Source organism: Thalassophryne amazonica, chromosome 16, assembly GCF_902500255.1.
Source record: "Thalassophryne amazonica chromosome 16, fThaAma1.1, whole genome shotgun sequence".
Taxonomy (NCBI): domain Eukaryota; kingdom Metazoa; phylum Chordata; class Actinopteri; order Batrachoidiformes; family Batrachoididae; genus Thalassophryne; species Thalassophryne amazonica.
In genome coordinates, this window is record NC_047118.1 from 82,420,203 (window position 1) to 82,444,471 (window position 24,269).

At 47.3% G+C, this 24,269-nt stretch overlaps 1 protein-coding gene across 1 annotated transcript in view; it reads left to right on the forward strand.

Moving 5' to 3' along the window:
- The window catches only part of LOC117528774 (myosin-11-like), a 392,454-nt gene that overhangs the window by 243,462 nt on the left and 124,723 nt on the right, over window positions 1-24,269 (forward strand). The window contains 2 exon segments of the mRNA XM_034191402.1: window positions 20,213-20,317; window positions 21,546-21,698. Coding sequence (XP_034047293.1) covers window positions 20,213-20,317; window positions 21,546-21,698 — 258 coding nt within the window.

The window sequence follows — 24,269 nt, forward strand, 5'->3', positions numbered from 1 at the left end:
CAGGTTGTCCTGAAAGTTCCCTAAAAAGCCTTCAGTTGGTTCAGAATGCTGCAGCTAGAGTACTGACGGGGACTAGCAGGAGAGAGCATATCTCACCCGTGTTGGCCTCCCTTCATTGGCTTCCTGTTAATGCTAGAATAGAATTTAAAATTCTTCTTCTTACTTATAAGGTTTTGAATAATCAGGTCCCATCTTATCTTAGGGACCTCGTAGTACCATATTACCCCATTAGAGCGCTTCGCTCTCAGACTGCGGGCTTACTTGTAGTTCCTAGGGTTTGCAAGAGTAGAATGGGAGGCAGAGCCTTCAGCTTTCAGGCTCCTCTCCTGTGGAACCAGCTCCCAATTCAGATCAGGGAGACAGATACCCTCTCTACTTTTAAGATTAGGCTTAAAACTTTCCTTTTCGCTAAGGCTTATAGTTAGGGCTGGATCGGGTGACCCTGGACCATCCCTTGGTTATGTTGCTTTAGACGTAGACTGTGGGGGGGTTCCCATGATGCACTGTTTCTTTCTCTTTTTGCTCCGTATGCATCACTCTGCATTTAATCATTAGTGATCGATCTCTTTTTCCTGGTTCTTTCCCTCAGCCCCAACCAGTCTCAGCAGAAGACTGCCCCTCCCTGAGCCTGGTTCTGCTGGAGGTTTCTTCCTGTTAAAAGGGAGTTTTTCCTTCCCACTGTGGCCAAGTGCTTGCTCATAGGGGGTCGTTTTGACCGGTGGGGTTTTTCATAATTTTTCATAATTATTGTATGGCCTTGCCTTGCAATGTGGAGCGCCTTGGGGCAACTGTTTGTTGTGATTTGGCGCTATATAAGAAAAAAGTTGATTGATTGATTGATGTGTGCTCAGGACAGGAGCAAGATCTGTAATGGGGAGAGGAGGCAGGGCAGAGTCATTGTTATTCCTATCAAAAGGGGCATAAAAGAGGTTTAAATCCTCCGCCATGAATGTTGTGTCCTCCGGACAAAAGAGAAAAAAGACCATCCAGATTGTTACCAATGCAAAGTTCAAAAGCCAGCATGTGATGATATGGGGGTGTGTTAGTGCCCATGCCATGGGTACTAACACATCTGTGATGGCACCATCAATGCTGAAAGGTACATCCAGGTTTTGGAGCAACACATGCTGCCATCCAAGCAACGTCTTTTTCAGGGACGTCCCTGCTTATTTCAGCAAGACAATGCCAAGCCACATTCTGCACGTTATAACAGCGTGGCTTCGTAGTAAAAGAGTGCGGTCCAGATCTGTCACCCATTGAAAATGTGTGGCGCATTATGAAGCGCCACACATTTTGAAGCGACTGTTGAACAACTGAAGTCGTACATCAAGCAAGAATGGGAAAGAATTCCACCTACAAAGCTTCAACAATTTGTGTCCTCAGTTCCAAAATGCTTATTGAGTGTTGTTAGAAGGAAAGGTGATGTAACACAGTGGTAAACATACCACTGTCCCAGCTTTTTTGAAACGTGTTGTAGGTATCCATTTCAAATTGAGAAAATATTTGCACAAAAATAATAAAGTTTATCAGTTTGAATGTTGAATATAGGTTGAAGAGGATTTGGGCAGCACGGTAGCTTAGTGGTTAGCACTGTTGCCTCACAGCAAGAAGGTTGTGGGTTCAATTCCCGTGGCCTTTCTGTGTGGAGTTTGCATGTTCTCCCCGTGTTTGCGTGGGTTTCCTCCGGGTGCTCCGGTTTCCTCCCACATCCAAAGACATGCAGGTTAGGTGGATTGGAATCTTTAAGAAAAATTGTCCTTAGGTGTGTGTGTGGGTGTTTGTTTGTGGCCCTGCAACGGACTGGCGTCCTGTACTGGGTAGGGATGGGTATTGATAAGATTTTATCGATATCGATGCCATTATCGATTGTGCTTATCGATTCGATTCCTTATAGATTCCCTTATCGATACCTTGTGAATTTTGTACTAAAAGTAGGCTTTACAGGTTTTCTATGTATTTCCTTGAGTCTTAAAGTAAATAAATATGAAATTAGTCACTGTATCCTTGATCTCTGGACATAAATAAAAATAACAAAACAGTGTTTCGCTTTGAAGTTATTCAGACTGGATTCTATCGTTCTATCTTGACTTGTCAGAGAGACGCGCAACGTTTGGAGCTGTGTGAACAGAACGGAGGAAGATTCTTGTTTCTTTCTCGCAACGAGACAGGAGTCCCAGTTAGTAACTTTAATCCACACAAAAGTGAATCACAACTCATATTCAGGGATGAAAGTGGTGAAAAACAAAAAAAGCTGAAACCCAAAATTACCCCCCAACACCACCTGCACGAAAATGTTTCAATTTGAGAAGCTCTGAAATGCAATCTGGGACTATTCCTAACGATAAACTGGAGTATCCATTTAGGTGAGAAAATAAAATACAACTTTCCTTATTCAAATTCATTCCAGTAGTATTCTGCTCTTACTAGGATGCAGCAGTTTTCTAGTTTGGCAGATAGTTCTGGAGGAAATCACTGAAGAAATTAACAAACTGAAAATATGGTTTGACCGAAACAAACTGTCATTAAACTTAAATAAGACAGGGATGAAATGGAGGTGTAAGAGTCACTAGGTGTTCACATGAAACACATTTATTTCTGTATGTATTTATTTATGTTCATTGTTAGTTGCTATTATATATTTTCTGTTGTGTTTCTATTCAGGTTCTTTTTGTCTCTTTCTCTAAAATTGAATATAATAATCATTAGATTATTAATATATAAGCAAAAATAAATTTAAGGAATATTACAATTTGAAAACAAATGCACCCGAACGTGATGACGGCTGCAATTGGAGTTTTTCCTTCCCACTGTAGCCAAGTGCTTGCTCACAGGGGGTCGTTTTGACCGTTGGGGTTTTACATAATTATTGTATGGCCTTGCCTTACAATATAAAGCGCCTTGGGGCAACTGTTTGTTGTGATTTGGCGCTATATAAAAAAAAAATTGATTGATTGATTGAATTGCTAAATGCTAACTTTTAACATTGAAAATGCCATAGACATGCTAACACGTTAGCATCGCTCCCGTTTTTAAGTTATAAAATACATCAACTGTTTCAGAAGACCATAACAGGTCGGTTTAACATAGAAAAGGTAAATAATACTCACAGACGTATGCTCTTTAGGGTTTTAGCGGGGGGAAATTAAGCGAAAGAAAGAAATAAACAAAGCAATCGATCGAAGCATTGCTTCAATCTGCGAACCACTGCTTCGATTGGTTCAAGGTTCAAAGCAAAGCCGCGCTGCAGAAAAGTTGATAACGCGCTGCAGGGTCTGTAATCAATGTAGAGAAATGCTCATTTTCCTGACAAACACCCGCCAAAACAACGGCCACTCTGAAGGACCGATAACAGAATCGTTAAGCACAAAGCTTATTGATGCCTGTGGATCGAATCATTTCTTAACGATACCCGAAAGGAACCGGTTCTCGATACCCATCCCTAGTCCTGGGTGTACCCTGCCTCGCGCCCTATGACTGCTGGGATAGGCTCCAGCCCCCCGCGACCCTTGATTGGACTAAGCGGTTGATGATGAATGAATGAAGAGGATTTGCAAATCATTGTATTCTGTTTTTATTTACATTTTACACAACGTCACAACTGCATTGGAATTGGGTCATAGGGGGAATTGGACCCCCTATGAGCAAGCACTTGGCGACAGTGGGAAGGAAAACTCCCTTTTAACAAGAAGAAACCTCCAGCAGAACCAGGTTCAGGGAGGGGCAGTCTTCTGCTGGGACTGGTTGGGGCTGAGGGGAGATTTTTTGTAATGAAAGAACGTGCGGGCAGAGTCGCATGTCGGGCCGGACCCGACCGCGGGGGGTCGCGACAGGAAAAACAGGAATTTGCGCGCACGTCTTTCATTAAAAAAATGTCCTTAAACAGTGGAATGTCCGCATAAAGTCCTCATGCCGGCCTCTTCTGAATCTTCTCTGTTCTCTCACGACGTCCTGGGTGAATTAAGCCTTAAATTAGGATGTTTTCAGGTCGAAACAGGCTGGAAGCGCTGCAGGACGTCCCGCTCCTTGGGAAGTCCTTACAGTGACAGAAACACCCCATAATCTCTCATCAGCCGTTAAACCTTTCACCGAAAACCAGCTAAATTTCTCAAATAGTGTCCACTTGGATATTCCTCACAGGTCCAGAAAAAATTTTGATAAAGCAACGCGCGCCGTCTCGAGCAGCGTGTGAAACAAAGGAATTCAGCCGAGAGGGCGGGACCACATCTCACTCAAGGCCTGCCCACAGGGAAATGACGTCACCAACACACGTGAAAAAACTCACACATGCGCACGAGGGTTCAAGCATGATTGGTGTAATCGCACGTCATTCAAATCCATATAGTTAAAAAAAAATAAAAGTGTCGGTTTCTTATCTAATAGACCTCGTAATATGTTGAAAAGAATTTTGGTCTGAATTCATTGTAAATATTCCACTAGGTGGTACAACATCCTTCTGCCTAGACATCAATATTGTGGATTTACCTTGTACACGGATGTGTATGTGTGTGATGCTACCCTGACTTGTTATTCATGCAATAGTTAAACACTTATAAATAAACATTAAAAACAAAGCCAGCTGCAATGAATCAAATCAACTCAAATCAATTTTATTTATATAGTGCCAAATCACAACAACAGTTGCCCCAAGGCGCTTTATATTGCAAGGCAAAAGCCACACAATAATTACAGAAAAACCCCAACGGTCAAAACGACCCCCTATGAGCAAGCACTTGGCGTCAGTGGGAAGGAAAAACTCCCTTTTAACAGGAAGAAACCTCCAGCAGAACCAGGCTCAGGGAGGGGCAGTCTTCTGCTGGGACTGGTTGGGGCTGAGGGGAGAGAATCAGGAAAAAGATATGCTGTGGAAGAAAGCAGAGATCAATCACCAATGATTAAAAAAAAAAAAAGTTTTTTTGTTTTTTTTTTGGTGACCAGTAGAGATGGGATTTATGGCTCTTTGGGGGGATCCGGATCTTTATGGCTCGTTCCTTTCAAAGAGCCATTCAAAAAACTGGCTCATATGGATCTTTTTTTTTTTTTTTTTTGTAAAGTATTTTAGGCTTAATTATCCATTTCCGCCATGTGTGCATTCGTGGTGGTGCATGCTGCAGCGTGCATGCGCACTTTGCCATTACAATGCATTCTGGTTAGAAATTCCTAGCGCCATTTGTGACATAAATTGATAATTAAGCCTAAAAATACTGAGAGAGAGAGAGAGAGAGAGAGAAATGAGCCATCTCAATGTCATTTTTCAAATTTACTCCCCTATTCTGTGTCTCCCTACCTTTTCTGCCAGCAGTGGACATCGAAAACATGAATCCTTGGGGAGAACAGCACGCTCAGGCAAAAGACTGGTGTTGACTGACTGAAATCTCGTTCCAAACGAGAAGAGAACAGGGAATAGAAACCTGACATTAAACCAAATCTGTTGTTGCTTAAAGTAGCCAGTAGATGGCGGTAATGCATTGTAAATAACCAAGGAAACCCATACTGAGAAACACAAAAATGAATGAAAGGTCATTAAGACCAACACCATTTTTGTTCTTTCCATATATTTTTTGATTTTGAAAATTTTTGTATTGCACATGTTCTTTTTTCTATTCACTTTAAATCTGATATCACAGCCATTATCAACCATTATCTGAGTTTGAATTATTTGGAAATACTGATTATAACCCTGTTATACGAGGTCTGTTAGAAAAGTATCCGACCTTATTATTTTTTTCAAAAACCATATAGATTTGAATCGTGTGATTACATCAGACATGCTTGAACCCTCGTGTGCATGCAAGAGTTTTTTCACGCCTGTCGGTTACGTCATTCGCCTGTGGGCAGTCTTTGAGTGAGGAGTGGCCCACCCTCTCGTCGATTTTTTCATTGTTTAGGAATGGCTCAGAGACTGCTGCTTTGTTTGATCAAAATGTTTTCAAAACTGTAAGGCACAACTGAGTGGACACCATTCGATAAATTCAGCTGGTTTTCGGTAAAAATTTTAACGGCTGATGAGAGATTTTGGTCTGGTAGTGTCGCTTTAAGGACGGCCCACGGCGCCTGACGGCGATCTGCACTTCGAGGTGGCAGCGTCTCGCTGTTTCAAGTTGAAAACCTCCACATTTCAGGCTCTGTTGACCCAGTAAGTCGTCAGAGAACAGAGAACGTTCAGAAGAAGTCGGCATGAGGAGTTTATTCGGACATTCCATTGTTAACGGACATTTTGTAATGAAAGAACGTGCGGGCAGAGTCGCATGTCGGGCCGGACCCGACCGCGGGGGGTCGCGACAGGAAAAACAGGAATTTGCGCGCACGTCTTTCATTAAAAAAATGTCCTTAAACAGTGGAATGTCCGCATAAAGTCCTCATGCCGGCCTCTTCTGAATCTTCTCTGTTCTCTCACGACGTCCTGGGTGAATTAAGCCTTAAATTAGGATGTTTTCAGGTCGAAACAGGCTGGAAGCGCTGCAGGACGTCCCGCTCCTTGGGAAGTCCTTACAGTGACAGAAACACCCCATAATCTCTCATCAGCCGTTAAACCTTTCACCGAAAACCAGCTAAATTTCTCAAATAGTGTCCACTTGGATATTCCTCACAGGTCCAGAAAAAATTTTGATAAAGCAACGCGCGCCATCTCGAGCAGCGTGTGAAACAAAGGAATTCAGCCGAGAGGGCGGGACCACATCTCACTCAAGGCCTGCCCACAGGGAAATGACGTCACCAACACACGTGAAAAAACTCACACATGCGCACGAGGGTTCAAGCATGATTGGTGTAATCGCACGTCATTCAAATCCATATAGTTAAAAAAAAATAAAAGTGTCGGTTTCTTATCTAATAGACCTCGTAATATGTTGAAAAGAATTTTGGTCTGAATTCATTGTAAATATTCCACTAGGTGGTACAACATCCTTCTGCCTAGACATCAATATTGTGGATTTACCTTGTACACGGATGTGTATGTGTGTGATGCTACCCTGACTTGTTATTCATGCAATAGTTAAACACATAAATAAACATTAAAAACAAAGCCAGCTGCAATGAATCAAATCAACTCAAATCAATTTTATTTATATAGTGCCAAATCACAACAACAGTTGCCCCAAGGCGCTTTATATTGCAAGGCAAAAGCCACACAATAATTACAGAAAAACCCCAACGGTCAAAACGACCCCCTATGAGCAAGCACTTGGCGTCAGTGGGAAGGAAAAACTCCCTTTTAACAGGAAGAAACCTCCAGCAGAACCAGGCTCAGGGAGGGGCAGTCTTCTGCTGGGACTGGTTGGGGCTGAGGGGAGAGAATCAGGAAAAAGACATGCTGTGGAAGAGAGCAGAGATCAATCACTAATGATTAAATGCAGAGTGGTGCATACAGAGCAAAAAGAGAAAGAAACACTCACTGCATCATGGGAAACCCCCAGCAGTCTACGTCTATAGCAGCATAACTAAGGGATGGCTCAGGGTCACCTGATCCAGCCCTAACTATAAGCTTTAACAAAAAGGAAAGTTTTAAGCCTAATCTTAAAAGTAGAGAGGGTGTCTGTCTCCCTGATCTGAATTGAGAGCTGGTTCCACAGGAGAGGAGCCTGAAAGCTGAAGGCTCTGCCTCCCATTCTACTCTTAAAAACCCTAGGAACTATAAGTAAGCTTGCAGTCTGAGAACGAAGTGCTCTATTGGGGTGATATGGTACTATGAGGTCCCTAAGATAAGATGGGACCTGATTATTCAAAACCTTATAAGTAAGAAGAAGAATTTTAAATTCTATTCTAGAATTAACAGGAAGCCAATGAAGAGAGGCCAATATGGGTGAAATATGCTCTCTCCTTCTAGTCCCCGTCAGTACTCTAGCTGCAGCATTTTGAATTAACTGAAGGCTTTTCAGGGAACTTTTAGGACAACCTGATAATAATGAATTACAATAGTCCAGCCTAGAGGAAATAAATGCATGAATTAGTTTTTCAGCATCACTCTGAGACAAGACCTTTCTAATTTTAGAGATATTGCGCAAATGTAAAAAAGTTGTCCTACATATTTGCTTAATATGCGCATTGAAGGACATATCCTGATCAAAAATGACTCCAAGATTTCTCACAGTATTACTAGAAGTCAGGGTAATGCCATCCAGAGTAAGGATCTGGTTAAACACCATGTTTCTAACTTCAGTTTTATCTGAGTTTAAAAGCAGGAAATTAGAGGTCATCCATGTCTTTATGTCTGTAAGACATTCCTGCAGTTTAACTAATTGGTGTGTGTCCTCTGGCTTCATGGATAGATAAAGCTGGGTATCATCTGTGTAACAATGAAAATTTAAGCAATGCTGTCTAATAATACTGCCTAAGGGAAGCATGTATAAAGTGAATAAATTGGTCCTAGCACAGAACCTTGTGGATCTCCATAATTAACTTTAGTCTGTGAAGAAGACTCCCCATTTACATGAACAAATTGTAATCTATTAGATAAATATGATTCAAACCACCGCAGCGCAGTGCCTTTAATACCTATGGCATGCTCTAATCTTTGTGCTCTAATCTGAATGTTTGTTCAAAATAGTTTTTAGTGCAAAAACTGTTATGTGTCGACGCTGGCTGAGGAGCGGACCTGCATCTGACGGAACCCAACGCCAAAACAACCAGAAAGTGGTTCCAATAACAAAACAATTTATTTTCCCCCTTTGGTGCATAACAAAGTGTACAAACGAAAAATGCGTCTGTCTGGCGGAGTGAAGGACGGTGCGCTCTCCAACGCCCAAAAGGATCGAAGCCCGGTGCTTCTGGACCCACGTTCACCGCCAAACACCCCCCAGGTGGACACGACAAACCGACTCTCTGATGTGTGCTGACAGCATGTGTCCCTCACCCGTCTTCCTTCACAGGCATGATGTGTCAAACCCAGGCGCGGTCCTCAGCATCTCACAAACGAACATCACAAGGTCGAGTTCCCGGCAATTCTGCTTGAATCACACATGGCTTAAATGCAGAACGCCATCTCATTATCTGCTTCAGCTGAAAGTCTTTAAGGTTGCACGTGAGCACCATCCACAGGTGCTGCACATAACGTTGATGAGGGTGAATGACTCTTCTGCCAGCACCTTCTCCACAGACAATAAATCAGTTTGCATACCACCTGGAGAGCAAAGAAAAGAAAAGAACACCAAAATGTCCAGCCACACCCCCCAACACACAACAGTACCCCCCCTTTAACGGGAAGCCTCCCGGCGACCGAACAGACCAGGTCCGAGAACAGCCCCTCCCTCCAGGGTCCTCGTCAGGAAGCAGACAGCGTAACGCTCCCAAGGTCCACCGCAGACAGCAAGACAGGGCACCGCAGCTGGAAGGCCGGCTGGCATCAACAAAAACCCCAAAACAGTCCCTAGTACAACCCAACATACAAGAAAAAACGTAAAACCCACCCAAAACCTCCCCAGGGGACCGTCCCATCCAACCCCAGGAAGAAAAGAAAAACTCCCAAATGCAAAAACCCAACACAGCCCCACAAACACAATACAAACATAAATGCATGAAAGAAAAATAACAAACAACCCCCCCAGAACGACTTGCAGAGCCCAACACCCCCCAGAAGGCCTTTACCGCCGGTTCCAGGAGGAATAGCCAAAGCCGGAATCCCACAGAGGTCCCCAGGTACACATGGAGCAACGGCGCCCCCCAGAGGACCGTACCATCAAACCCCAGGAGGCACCCTCCCCACAACCCAGGAACCCCAGACCCGGCCACCCTTGGCTTGGCTAGGCGGCCCCACAAGCAAATTCCCCCCCAGAGGACCATCCCATCAACCCTGGAGGTGGAACCTGGAAGGAAACAAAAAACATCAAAATCCAACCCCCAGAGGACTACCTTAAACAACCCCGGGGGCAAATAAAACAACCGATAAACCCTGTTACCTTCCCCGGCACCCCAAAAGACCCCAGGTCCCTCCCAGAGCCCCTCGGCGGCTCAATTTTGGCGAACGGCACAAAACATCAAGCCGGAGAAGGGAACAGGAAAAACTAACCCGGCCTCAACCCCAAGGCGCAGCGGAAAACCGGAAATACGTCCGGTGTCTCAACCCGACCATACCCCAGCCTATCGGGAGGGGTGGAACTACCGAAATGGCAAACGGCAACAGATCGGCCCACCCCTCCGACTGAGGTATGTTCCCGCTGCACCACACCCCGGCAACACCAATGACGAACGGTACAAAGGCCCACCGAGGCTGGAGTGAAACCGGGCCCTAACTAAACCAGAAAAAACGCCCCTAACAACCCCCCCCCCTAGGTGCAGAGGTCTTCTGAGAATGCTCAGCGTGACCAACCTGCACCACCCCACAACCCACAAGACGAACGGTCTTGGGGCGAGTGAGGTTGGGGTTAGGGAAGTAGGGAAATAATAAAAACAACAAAACAAAACGACCCCAGACCCAAACAAAAAATACCTAAAGACACATAAAAAAAACAACGATCAAGTGAGTCCAGACGGGCTTCGAACCGCCTGTCGTTCACTCCACCAGACACGCCTCTGACTCCCCAAACAAGTTATAACCCCTTTCAGAGAAAAAAAACATTAGCCCATACAAATTTATTTATTTTTTTTTTTTGTGTGTGTGTGTGTGTATTATTTCGCCTGTCCCAGAACAGCTGGAGATACGTCACCACTATTTTTCTTGACGCTTCTATGACGGGGCAATATAGCGGCTTCAGCTCGTCCGAGCTGCATGGGCTCATCTGCAAGAGGAGCCAGAGGTCCCGTCGGAGGAGTCTCAGTGGGGCGAAGAAGAGGCAGCCCAGATCTGTGTCGGGGAAAGCCCCGAGACAAAAAAACCCGTTCTGATGGCCGCCCTCTCTCGCGTCCACGCTCCTTCATCCGATCATCTAGACGAATCACTAACGATATTAGCTCATCTAAATCATTTGGCTCGTCACGGACTACTAGCTCGTCCTTTAATGGATCATTTAAACCAACCACAAACACTCCGCTTAATGCTGCGGCATTCCAACCGGACTGAGCAGGAAAAATTCGGAAATCCACAGAATAATCCGCCGCACTCCGCCTCCCCTGCCTGAGATTCAGCAACCGCTGGGCAACGGTATGAGCAAAAACCAGAGAACATTGCATCAAAAACGGAGCACAAGCTTCAACATTTCCCGCATAAGGCTCCGGACGACAAATAATCAATTCGGAAGCCGAATCTCTGGGTGACGGAGTTATCTGCACCGGTATCGATGGTGCCACAGCTGGAGCAGCAGGAAGTGGAACGGCTTGCGCTGCAAGCTCCGTAACGCAGACATCTGTTTGTTTAATTTGGTTTGTGAGATGCTGTAATTGCTCCCATATTTTCTCCAAGTGTTCTTGAACTCTTTTGGCGAATGGAACCGCCTCTGCCGCTGGGTCCATTATGGAATGGCCGGGAACTACTGTTATGTGTCGACGTGGGTTGAGGAGCGGACCTGCGTCTGACGGAACCCAGCGCCAAAACAACCAGAAAGCGGTTCCAATAACAAAACAATTTATTTTCCCCCTTTGGTGCATAACAAAGTGTACAAACGAAAAATGCGTCTGTCTGGCGGAGTGAAGGACGGTGCGCTCTCCAGCGCCCAAAAGGATCGAAGCCCGGCCCTTCTGGACCCACGTTCACCGCCAAACACCCCCCAGGTGGACACGACAAACCGACTCTCTGATGTGTGCTGACAGCATGTGTCCCTCACCCGTCTTCCTTCACAGGCACGATGTGTCAAACCCAGGCGCGGTCCTCAGCGTCTCACAAACGAACATCACAAGGTCGAGTTCCCGGCAATTCACACATGGCTTAAATGCAGAACGCCATCTCATTATCTGCTTCAGCTGAAAGTCTTTAAGATTGCACGTGAGCACCATCCACAGGTGCTGCACATAACGTTGATGAGGGTGAAGGACTCTTCTGCCAGCACCTTCTCCACAGACAATAAATCAGTTTGCATACCACCTGGAGAGCAAAGAAAAGAAAAGAACACCAAAATGTCCAGCCACACCCCCCAACACACAACAAAAACAGAACATACAATGCAATACGATACATATTTTGATAGAAAATATATAAATAAATAAATACAGAATACAATAACTAAGCCAGCTGCAGTGAGTGCAAAAATGTCACAGTATCACACGATAGAAACAAAAACGGTGTAAAATATTGGCCATTTTCAGTAACAGTAGATAAAACTAGAATAATTACAGAATACAGAATACAATACCCCCCTCCCCCCTACAGGAGTACTCATGTGAAGTAGAGGATGACATTTTTCGGGAATTCCCGTGGGTCACGTGATTCCTGCGGGATTCCCGCGGGATTTGAGTCAAAATTTTATCAATCCCGTGATTGGGATGGGATGGGAATAACAATGAATGGGAGCGGGCAGGAGCGGGAATGCCAAAAATAGATGATGATTTTCATCTATTTAATGCCGCATTCACACCGGGCGCGATCAGACGCTACAAATTCACGGGAGTCGCGTGGCCACGGACGCGCCTCCTTCGCCCGGTGTGTCGCTCTGCTTTTGCTGCGAAAATTCGCCCCGGTGCGTCATCAAATAGGAGGAGCTTCCATTCCGCTCGCTGGCTCCGGTTGTCAGTCAAGTCATCATGACGGACCTTGATCACACAGACTGAGTTGTTGTGAAAAGCTCCCAATACAGAGAGTATCATTATTTGCTGCAGGAGCTGAGTCTGGATGACGGCCGCTTTCACCGGTCCTTCTGCCTCTGCAGGACCCAACTTGAGGACCAACTGTCCCGTTCACGCGCGCACATGTAAACAATTAAAAAAAAAAAGAAACTCTGCTGCTTGCTGCAGCTCACTCTTCCACCAAAAAACTCTGTCATAATTGTGTTTAGAAACCAGTCACCATTTGTTTTATTATACATCTGTGTAGTTAATAAGTAAAATAATCTCGACGAGATTCGCTTGCGCGCGCACGTATCATAAAAAGAAACTCCGCTCCTGCTGCTGTGGTGCTGCTGCTCGCTCCAAAAACTGTTATAATTGTGAAATAAAGGACAAAAGAGACAAAAGTCCTGCTCACAGGCTGCTACCAGATACAGGACATGTTCACATCTTCAGTCAAACTCCAGACATCTCCACGTCACTACATATTCAGTCCCTGATTGATCATTACGGCGCGAGACATACGGGAGTGGGATAGGAGTGGGACTGATTTTGAGTGGGAGCAGGATGGGATGGGATTTCTTTTTTTACTCCAGTGTTGTGAAAGTGTAGGTACACGGACCCACAACAGGGGGCGCAATGAACGGACAATGGAGAAAGGTGAATAACAAGTTTTACTGTTGTGAAATTAGCACAACTGATACAATAATTCACAATTTGGAGGTGTAAGCCGAAATCTGCTGGTGTCCTGTGGGCAGGCCCGAAGGTAGGAGACGTCCGTCCTAGTCGAACCGGAACCACCCAGATTTCCTCTGCCACCGAAACCCAGAAGTACTGGAACCGCCAAGTCCCGAATTCCCAGGTGGCCACTGCCTTCGCTCGTCGGATCCGGTACTGCTGGCGGGAAAGAACACAAACACACAGGTTGGGATGCGACCGCACCCAGTAGATGAGAGGGGCAAGCCGCCTCCACCTCTTGTCACAATAAGCAGGAAGGTGAGTACTTATCCGATCACTCGGTTTTCGGTAGTCAGCTGTCCTGAAAGGTTTAACAAGTATTATAGTATTTTACTTAAATAAGCTGCAGAGAAGATTACCTTAGGCTCAAGGCGATATCTCGGCACTGAGGTGGAGACGCTGTCCTGCTGATATACTCCGTCCTGAGTGCAGTCAGCTGTGTCCAGTAATGGGTGACAGCTGTCACCCTGACAGCCTTCGTCGGCGGCAGCGCCCTCTGGTGCCTGGAGCCCGCACTCCAGGCAGGGCGCCCTCTGGTGGTGGTGGGCCAGCAGTACCTCCTCTTCAGCGGCCCACACAACAGGACCCCCCCCTCAACGGGCGCCTCCTGGCGCACGACCGGGCTTGTCCGGATGGCGTCGGTAGAAGTCGGCCAGGAGGGCCGGGTCCAGGATGAAGCCCTTCTTCACCCAGGAGCGCTCCTCGGGGCCGTACCCCTCCCAGTCCACCAGGTACTGAAAACCCCGGCCCATTCGACGGACATCGAGGAGCCGGCGCACGGTCCAAGCCGGTTCCCCGTCGATGATCCGGGCAGGAGGTGGTGCCGGACCCGGGGTGCAGAGGGGTGAGGTGTGATGGGGTTTTATCCGGGAGACGTGAAACACTGGGTGAATCCGCAGTGAGGCCGGAAGCTGAAGCCTCACTGCGGCGGGATTGATGACTTTGACGACCTTGAAGGGACCGATGTATCGTTCTTGGAGCTTGGGGGAGTCCACTTGAAGGGGAATGTCCTTGGTGGACAACCACACTTCCTGCCCAGGACGGTACGTGGGGGCCGGGGCCCGCCGCCGGTCTGCATGTGTCTTCGCCCTCGTCCGGGCCTTCAACAAAGCAGAGCGGGCAGCACGCCACACCCGACGGCACTTCCGTAGGTGGGCCTGGACCGAGGGCACACCGACCTCTCCCTCGACCACCGGAAACAAGGGGGGCTGATACCCCAAGCACACCTCAAACGGGGAGAGGCCGGTGGCTGACGACACTTGGCTGTTGTGGGCGTACTCGATCCAGGCCAGGTGGGTACTCCAGGCCGTCGGGGGCGCGGCTGTCACACAGCGTAGTGTCTGCTCCAATTCTTGGTTGGCCCGCTCTGCTTGCCCGTTGGTCTGGGGGTGGTACCCGGACGAAAGGCTGACCGAGGCCCCCAGTTCCCGGCAGAAGCTCCTCCAGACATGTGAGGTGAACTGGGGACCGCGATCGGAGACGATGTCTGATGGTATGCCATGCAGACGGACGACGTGGTGGACCAGGAGGTCCGCTGTCTCCTGGGCCGTAGGGAGCTTCGGGAGGGCCACGAAGTGGGCCGCCTTGGAGAAACGGTCCACTATCGTGAAGACGACGGTGTTTCCCTGGGACGGCGGGAGACCCGTGACGAAGTCCAGGCCGATGTGGGACCAGGGGCGATGAGGCACGGGCAGTGGCTGTAGCTGCCCTGAGGTCTTCTGGTGATTGGCCTTGCCCCTGGCGCAGGTGGTACAAGCCTGGACGTAGTCCCGGACGTCGGTCTCCAGGGATGCCCACCAGAAGCGTTGCCGGACGACTGCCACGGTCCTTCGCACCCCTGGGTGACAGGAGAGCTTAGAACCGTGACAGAAGTCTAGGACTGCGGCCCTGGCCTCTGGTGGGACGTATAGTTTGTTCTTTGGTCCGTTTCCGGGGTCCGGGACACGGGTCAGGGCCTCCCGGACGGTCTTCTCCACGTCCCAGGTGAGGGCGGCCACGATAGCGGACTCCGGGATGATGGGATCCGGGGGATCCGACGGTTCCGTTCTGACCTCCTCTTCGTGCACCCGGGACAATGCATCCGATCGCTGGTTCTTGGTCCCGGGGCGGTAGGTAATCCGGAAGTCAAAACGGCCAAAGAACAATGACCAGCGGGCTTGCCTGGGGTTCAGACGCTTAGCGGTCCTGATGTACTCCAGGTTCCGATGGTCAGTGAAAACCGTGAATGGCACGGCTGTTCCCTCCAACAGATGTCTCCACTCTTCGAGGGCCTCTTTCACAGCAAGGAGTTCCCGATTGCCGACGTCATAATTCCGTTCAGCGGGGGTCAACCTGCGAGAAAAATAGGCACACGGGTGAAGGACCTTATCGGTCTTCCCGCTCTGGGAGAGCACCGCTCCTATCCCTGAGTCCGAGGCATCCACTTCAACCACTAACTGGCGGCTAGGATCGGGCTGCACCAGAACTGGTGCAGACGAGAAGCGCCGTTTCAACTCCTTGAACGCGGCCTCGCACCGGTCCGACCAGGTGAAGGGAACTTTTGGAGAGGTCAGGGCTGTCAGGGGGCTAACTACCTGACTGTAGCCCTTAATGAACCTCCTGTAGAAATTAGCGAAGCCGAGGAACTGTTGCAGCTTCCTACGGCTAGTGGGTTGGGGCCAATCTCTCACCGCCGCAACCTTGGCCGGATCCGGGGCGACGGAGTTAGAGGAGATGATAAACCCCAGGAAGGACAAAGAAGTGCGGTGGAACTCACACTTCTCGCCCTTCACAAACAGACGGTTCTCCAACAACCGCTGCAGGACCTGACGGACATGCCGGACATGAGTCTCAGGATCCGGGGAAAAGATGAGTATATCGTCTAGATATACGAAGACAAACCGGTGCAGGAAGTCCCGCAAGACATCGTTTACCAACGCTTGGAAGGTCGCGGGAGCATTAGTGAGACCGAACGGCATGACCAGGTACTCAAAATGACCTAAGGGGGTGTTGAATGCCGTCTTCCATTCGTCTCCCTTCCGAATCCGAACCAAATGATACGCATTCCTAAGATCCAGCTTGGTGAACATCTTGGCTCCATGCAGGGGGGTGAACACCGAATCTAACAAGGGCAACGGGTATCGATTGCGAACCGTGATCTCGTTCAACCCCCTATAATCAATGCATGGACGAAGCCCACCATCCTTTTTACCCACAAAAAAGAAACCTGCGCCCATCGGTGAGGTGGAATTCCGGATCAACCCGGCAGCTAATGAGTCCCGGATGTAGGTCTCCATGGATTCGCGTTCCGGCCGTGAGAGGTTGTACAGCCTACTGGACGGGAACTCACTGCCTGGAACCAAATCAATGGCACAATCATACGGGCGGTGGGGTGGTAGCGTGAGGGCCAGATCCTTGCTGAACACGTCAGCGAGGTCATGGTACTCCGCTGGCACCGCCTTCAGATTGGGCGGGACTCGGACCTCCTCCTTAGCTTGGGAGCCAGGAGGAACCGAGGAACCGAGACACTCCCGATGGCAGGTTTCGCTCCACTGTACCACTACCCCGGACGGCCAATCAATCCGGGGATTGTGCTTCAGCATCCATGGAAACCCTAAAACCACACGGGAGGTGGCCTGAGTCACGAAGAACTCGATCACCTCCCGGTGGTTACCTGACACCACCAGAGTTACTGGAGGTGTCTTGTGCGTGATTGGTGGGAGTAGGGAGCCGTCTAGTGCCCGAACCTGCACAGGCGAGGTAAGAGCCACCAGAGGGAGCCCTATCTCCCTGGCCCATCTGCTGTCAAGCAGATTCCCCTCAGAGCCCGTGTCCACCAGTGCTGGGGCCTTCAGGGTTGAATCCTCATACAGGATCGTGACTGGGAGTCGTGTAGCAATGTGGGTGTGTCCCACGTGCATGTTTTGGCCCACCCCTGGCCCAGTCTCTAGGGGCGGGCGTTGGAGTTTAACCGCTCGGGGCAGTCGTTTGCCATATGCTCACTCGAGCCACAAACATAACAAGCTCCGTGGGCCCGCCTCCTTTGTGCTTCAGGTGCCCTAAATGTTGCCCTGCTCGTGTCCATAGCTTCGTCAGCAGGGGGAGCCGTAAGCGCACGGAGCGCCGGAACAGAGGAGCGTGGGGACGGCGGAACTCGACCGGACCCGGAAGGGAGAGGGACGACCCGTGCCTGGCCACGCCCTTCGCCTCGCTCCCGGCGACGTTCTTCTAACCGGTTGTCAAGCCGTATGACCAGATCAATGAGCCCATCTAAATCCCGCGGTTCGTCTTTAGCCACCAGGTGCTCTTTTAGGACCAGAGACAATCCATTTACAAAGGCAGCGCGGAGGGCAGTGCTATTCCAGCCGGATCTCGCTGCCGCGATGCGGAAGGCGACTGCATAGGCAGCTGCGCTCCGACGTCCCTGTCGTATGGACAGTAATGCGGTTGAAGCGGACTCTCCTCTGTTGGGATGATCGAACACCGTTCTGAGCTCCCGTACAAACCCGTCGTATGACTGAAGGAGCCGTGAGCTCTGTTCCCAGAGCGCTGTAGCCCAAGCGCGTGCCTCCCCGCGAAGCAGATTTATCACATAAGCTACCCTGCTAGCATCAGCTGCGTACATCACGGGACGCTGAGCGAAGACGAGCGAACATTGCATAAGGAAGTCCGCGCACGTCTCCACACAGCCGTCGTACGGTTCTGGAGGGCTTATGTATGCTTCAGGGGACGGAGGAAGGGACCGTTGAACGACCAGTGGAACGTCATTCTCACACGCAGGGTCCTCGGGAGGGAGAGCCGCAGCGGCGCCCGGAGGGCGCGCTTCCACTTGTGCGGCGAGAGCCTCCACCCTGCGGTTTAGGAGAACGTGCTGCTCGGTCATGAAATCGATCCGAGTGGTGAAAGCGGTGAGGATCCGCTGCAACTCACCGACTACCCCTCCCGAAGCCGCCGCTGCGCCCTGTTCTTCCATTGGCCGTTCAACAGCCGGTTGACGCCCCTCGGGATCCATGACGCTGGCCGAGATATCCTGTTGTGAAAGTGTAGGTACACGGACCCACAACAGGGGGCGCAATGAACGGACAATGGAGAAAGGTGAATAACAAGTTTTACTGTTGTGAAAGTAGCACAACTGATACAATAATTCACAATTTGGAGGTGTAAGCCGAAATCTGCTGGTGTCCTGTGGGCAGGCCCGAAGGTAGGAGACGTCCGTCCTAGTCGAACCGGAACCACCCAGATTTCCTCTGCCACCGAAACCCAGAAGTACTGGAACCGCCAAGTCCCGAATTCCCAGGTGGCCACTGCCTTCGCTCGTCGGATCCGGTACTGCTGGCGGGAAAGAACACAAACACACAGGTTGGGATGCGACCGCACCCAGTAGATGAGAGGGGCAAGCCGCCTCCACCTCTTGTCACAATAAGCAGGAAGGTGAGTACTTATCCGATCACTCGGTTTTCGGTAGTCAGCTGTCCTGAAAGGTTTAACAAGTATTATAGTATTTTACTTAAATAAGCTGCAGAGAAGATTACCTTAGGCTCAAGGCGATATCTCGGCACTGAGGTGGAGACGCTGTCCTGCTGATATACTCCGTCCTGAGTGCAGTCAGCTGTGTCCAGTAATGGGTGACAGCTGTCACCCTGACAGCCTTCGTCGGCGGCAGCGCCCTCTGGTGCCTGGAGCCCGCACTCCAGGCAGGGCGCCCTCTGGTGGTGGTGGGCCAGCAGTACCTCCTCTTCAGCGGCCCACACAACATCCAGTCCAGGATTGGGACAGGATGGGATTTTTTTTCTGGGGCCGGGATGGGATGGGAGTGAAAATCCACTCCCGTGTCATGCTGTAATGTGAAGGCACATGCTGCCTGTGCCCCTCCTCCCGTAGCTGCTCTCTTTCATTGTGGGGGGGGAGCCACAGCCGCAACCGCAGCTGGATGTTCTTGGGAGCTGTGTGAAACAAACACGCATGATAAAAAAAAGAACGACAAAAAGAACGGCTCCCGCGCAGCCGCGACTCGGCTCCCTTCGTTCATATTAAAGAGCCGTTCAAAAGAATCGGCTCGTTCGTGAACGTCACAACACTAGTGACCACTTCTCCTTTGCCTGCAGAGGATAGAGCGATTTCTTCTAGAAACAACTCTCCTCTGTTTGCAGAGGGTACAACTACACATCTGTTCACTTTTGTTCACCACGTTAATGGTCTAAAAGTTATCTGACAAAAATTTATAGGAAGATAATTAATCCGATAACGGTTTTCAAAGTTATCTGAAAAGATAATCCGATAATGAAAACTTTATCTTTGAGAATTATCGGATTATCCGAACTGTGCCCACCACTGGGAATAACTGACTGTGAGTTCCAAGTACCAGTGGTCACAAAAATGTCCCCAAATGTGTCAAAATCACTAATTGCCAAGTGATCATTCCAAAATTGCACAGCCATAGGTATCCCAAAAAAACATATTGTGTTACATCTTGTTCTATAAATGATGGCTTGTGACCAGATAGCCACAGGTTCAATTCCCTGATCAGACAGGAAAACCCCTAAGGTGAACTTGAGGAAGGTAATTCCTAACTTGCTCCTGGTGTGTTGACGAACGCTGAGCGTGGCAGCATCCTGACATGAGTGTGTGTGTGTGTGTGTGTGTGTGTGTGTGTGTGTGTGTGTGTGTGTGTGTGTGTGTGTGTGTGTGTGTGTGTGTGTGTGTGTGTGTGCGCTTCTATTTACCAAATACTGTTCTTACTCATATTTATTTTTTTAAAAAGTCAAATTGTTGGAATGATTTTTGTTAATTGTATGATATTTTAAAATAGTAATCATTTCAGTCCCATTATATCCTTTTGGTGATGTCCTTTCTGTGCCTTCTTCTCCGTTAGGTGGAACTGGACAGTGTGACAGCTGTTGTGAATGATGTGGAGGGAAAGAACATTAAGTTGAGTAAAGATGTTTCCACTCTGACGTCCCAGCTGAAAGATGCTCAGGTGAAAAATAGCAGAACACACGACACATTGTGCTGACACGGGTGTACATGATGCCACTGCTAACTTTAGGAAATTAGTCTGGACCAGTGGTCACTGAAGTTCTCTAAACTATGATCACTTTTTACCAAACATTGAGTGAGGCTGAAAGCCATTTACTGACAAAAAAAATCCTGAAGGACCGAAATGACATGGTGAGCTGGTGAGGAGCTTCCAGACATGTGAGAGGCAAAAGAAAGAAAAAGGCTTCAAATGGGGGGTCAAGAGGACCCAGGTTTGGGGGGGGGGCTCTGGGGAGCTTCACTGACTGAAGGGCTTTAGCCATGCTAATGCTCTCCAGAGCCACTTTACTGAACAAAAAAAGTCTGAAGGACGTAAATGAGATGGTGAGGAGCGGCGCACATTAATGTCAGAGACATAAACATTTTATTTACTGTTGTTGTCAATTACATTGATCATTCAACAAATCTATCGATCTCGAGAATACAGAAGTTTCTGTTCTTGATATTCTACGTAGCAATGATATTTTCATGAATACCTTTAATAAACCCACATGTATGTACCATTAAAGCCTATAATAGTTTATCACTGGTTGAGTGAACAGGGTTTTAAAAAGGAATAGTTTGCACCATGTGTCACACTTAGTTATCATGTTACAGAGTAACACGTCATATGCCATAGAATCCAGTGGACATCAACTTTATTTGACCTTCACTTTGGACAGTAAACATTCAACACAGTCAAAACGATTCTATTTATTAATCGTATTTGTTCAACCAATAAGTGGCTTTTCTAACTGAATTTTTGACCCCTGTACAAACTGAAACTGACCTTTGTCACCATTTTTGCTGTTTTTACTCCATAACTTTGTAACATTGACTCAAAGATTGTCCACACTATAGCTTTTTGGACTTTTTATGATCAGACACATAATTTGGTATAGTTTTCAATATGATTGGAGCATTTGTAAATGTGGACCCCTTCATTAACCCCTACTTGACTGCCTATTGAAAAAGCAAGTGGGTTGTCTGCTTTTTCAAAAGACTAATGTCTAAGAGGTTTTTGTGCTTAATTTGGTGCTTATACCACCATTTGAAAGATTGTTTCAGTTATCTGCTGCACTAAAAGTAGTCCTCCACTTTGAGGGACATTGTAGGTAACACGAGGTGCATATTTGCAGTACGTACACGGAGCAACTGACTTTTTCTACTGTGTCTTTTCTCTCGTCTAGGGCCCGCTCTCAGAGGAGACACGGCAGAAGCTGAATGTATCAGGACGCCTCCGCCAGATGGAGGAGGACCGGAACAGCCTGATGGAGCAGCTTGAGGAGGAGAGTGAGCTCAAACAGGCTGTGGAGAGGCAGGTCTCCAGTCTCAACATGCAGGTCAGTGGTTTCAATTCAAACACCAGTTCAGTGACAAATCATTCCAAATATAATTCATGAAAAGTCCAGAATCTAAACATTTTCTCATCCACTGCAAAACCACCATTCTAAGGGCCGTGTCCCACAAAACTCTTCAGACACAGCGGAGGCTGAAACAAACTGCTGTGAAATGAGATGGTCTGGCCCACGGAGCATTTTGCTCATGTGCCAAGCACAATGGCCATAACCAATAGTTTAAGTGCTGAAAAATAATACTAATGATTTAATAATACACAGCCACTGTCAGATGACTTGAAGATGGGAAGATGAAGATGAAGATGGGTTTTTTTGAAGTTTAGCCACATATCCTCATATATGATTGTTAATGTTTTATGTAAATTTGTCTTGACCCTTGGGGTCATTGAAGATTAAGTGTCAGGGTGTCAGCCTGTTGAATCAGTTGTAGCAGTCAACTTCAATAAATCAGCACGAGAGGAGAAATTCTTTCACCTTTTTCTTTGCATCTATTTTCTCTGACAAGACCCTCTCAACTGCAGCCTCCTCCAGATCATTCTTGATCTGTTACAAAGCTGCAAAATGAAAGGGAGTGTGGCAGAAATGAAGAGAAAATGCTGCTTTATTTGCCTCCAGTTTCCCATCCTGATGCACATATACAGACAAGCGCCACCTTATGGCGAGGAGGGTTTATACATGTGCAGAAAACAGCATGCACTAGATGACCATCTGCTGTCATCTCTGCAGTGTGTTCAAATGCAGATTTTTTTTTCAGGTAACGTGAGCTGGATACAGGCGAAGTGGCGACTTGCTGTTCATTTTCAATCAGAGTAGCTGTTTTGTAGCGACAACTGACAACGGGGGCTCTGCCGCGAGCTAGGCGGGGCCAAAACAGACCAGAAGTCCATTTAATGTAAATACTGAGTTACTCGACACAGCGACTAAAAAGGCAGTCAGCTAGCTACTCACGCTAACAAAATAAACCATGATGGGTGAAAATGCTGCAAAATAGCTTATTTCTTTGGAAATCGAATATATTTCTCATATATTTTGTAAGTTAGTGAGAAATAAACACTTCTAAATCTAAAAACACTGTATTTATAACCAAATAACTCCCCTGAAGTGATTTAGAAGACATCATACAGAGTTGTTAGCATGCGTGCCCCGGTAACGCCCATCATGGACAAAGTCAACTGCTTGTCACTGTCACTTGTAGCTAATGTGACCGTTTACCTTCAAGCCCATCACCTCCCCCTCCAGTCCTTTGTAGCTCCCATCACTGCACTGCAGGTGCTGCAGAAATGGGCTCTGTGCACGACGTGAGTGTCCGTCTGTCCTTGTATGCATCTGTGGCCTTTGCTGCATGACAACTAGGGATGGGTATTGATAAGATTTTATCGATATCGATGCCATTATCGATTCTGCTTATCGATCCAATTCCTTATCAATACCTCGTGAATTTTGTACTAAAAGTAGGCTTTACAGGTTTTCTGTGTATTTCCTTGAGTCTTAAAGTAAATAAATATGAAATTAGTCACTGTATCCTTGATCTCTGGACATAAATAAAAATAAACAAAACGGTGTTTCGCTTTGAAGTTATTAATTCAGACTGAATTCTATCGTTCTATCTTGACTTGTCAGAGAGCCGCGCAACGTTTGGAGCTGTGTGAACAGAACTTAACAGTAACTTTAATCTGCACAAAAGTGAATCACAACTCATATTCAGGGATGAAAGTGGTGAAAAACAAAAAAAGCTGAAACCCAAAATTACCCCCCAACACCACCTGCACGAAAATGTTTCAATTCTAGAAGCTCTGAAATGCAATCTGGGACTATTGCAGACAATAAACTGGAGTATCCATTTAGGTGAGAAAAAACAAAACAACTTTCCTTATTCAAATTCATTCCAGTAGTATTCTGCTCTTACTAGGATGCAGCAGTTTTCTAGTTTGGCAGATAGTTCTGGAGGAAATCACTGAAGAAATGAACACACTGAAAATAAGGTTTGACTGAAACAAACTGTCATTAAACTTAAATAAGACAGGGATGAAATGGAGGTGTAAGAGTCACTAGGTGTTCACAGGAAACACTTATTTCTGTATGTATTTATTTATGTTCATTGTTAGTTGCTATTATATATTTTCTGTTGTGTTTCTATTCAGGTTCTTTTTGTCTCTTTCTCTAAAATTGTATATAATAATCATTAGATTATTAATATATAAGCAAAAATAAATTTAAGGAATATTACAGTTTGAAAACAAATGCACCCGAACGTGATGACAGCTGCAATTGCTAAATGCTAACTTTTAACATTGAAAATGCCATAGACATGCTAACGCGTTAGCAACGCTCCCGTTTTTAAGTTATAAAATACATCTGTCAACTGTTTCAGAAGACCATAACAGGTCGGTTTAACATAGAAAAGGTAAATAATACTCACAGACATATGCTCTTTAGGGTTTTAGCGGGGGAAAATTAAGCGAAAGAAAGAAATAAACGAAGCAATCGATCGAAGCATTGCTTCAATCTGCGAACCACTGCTTCGATTGGTTCAAGGTTTAAAGCAAAGCCGCGCTG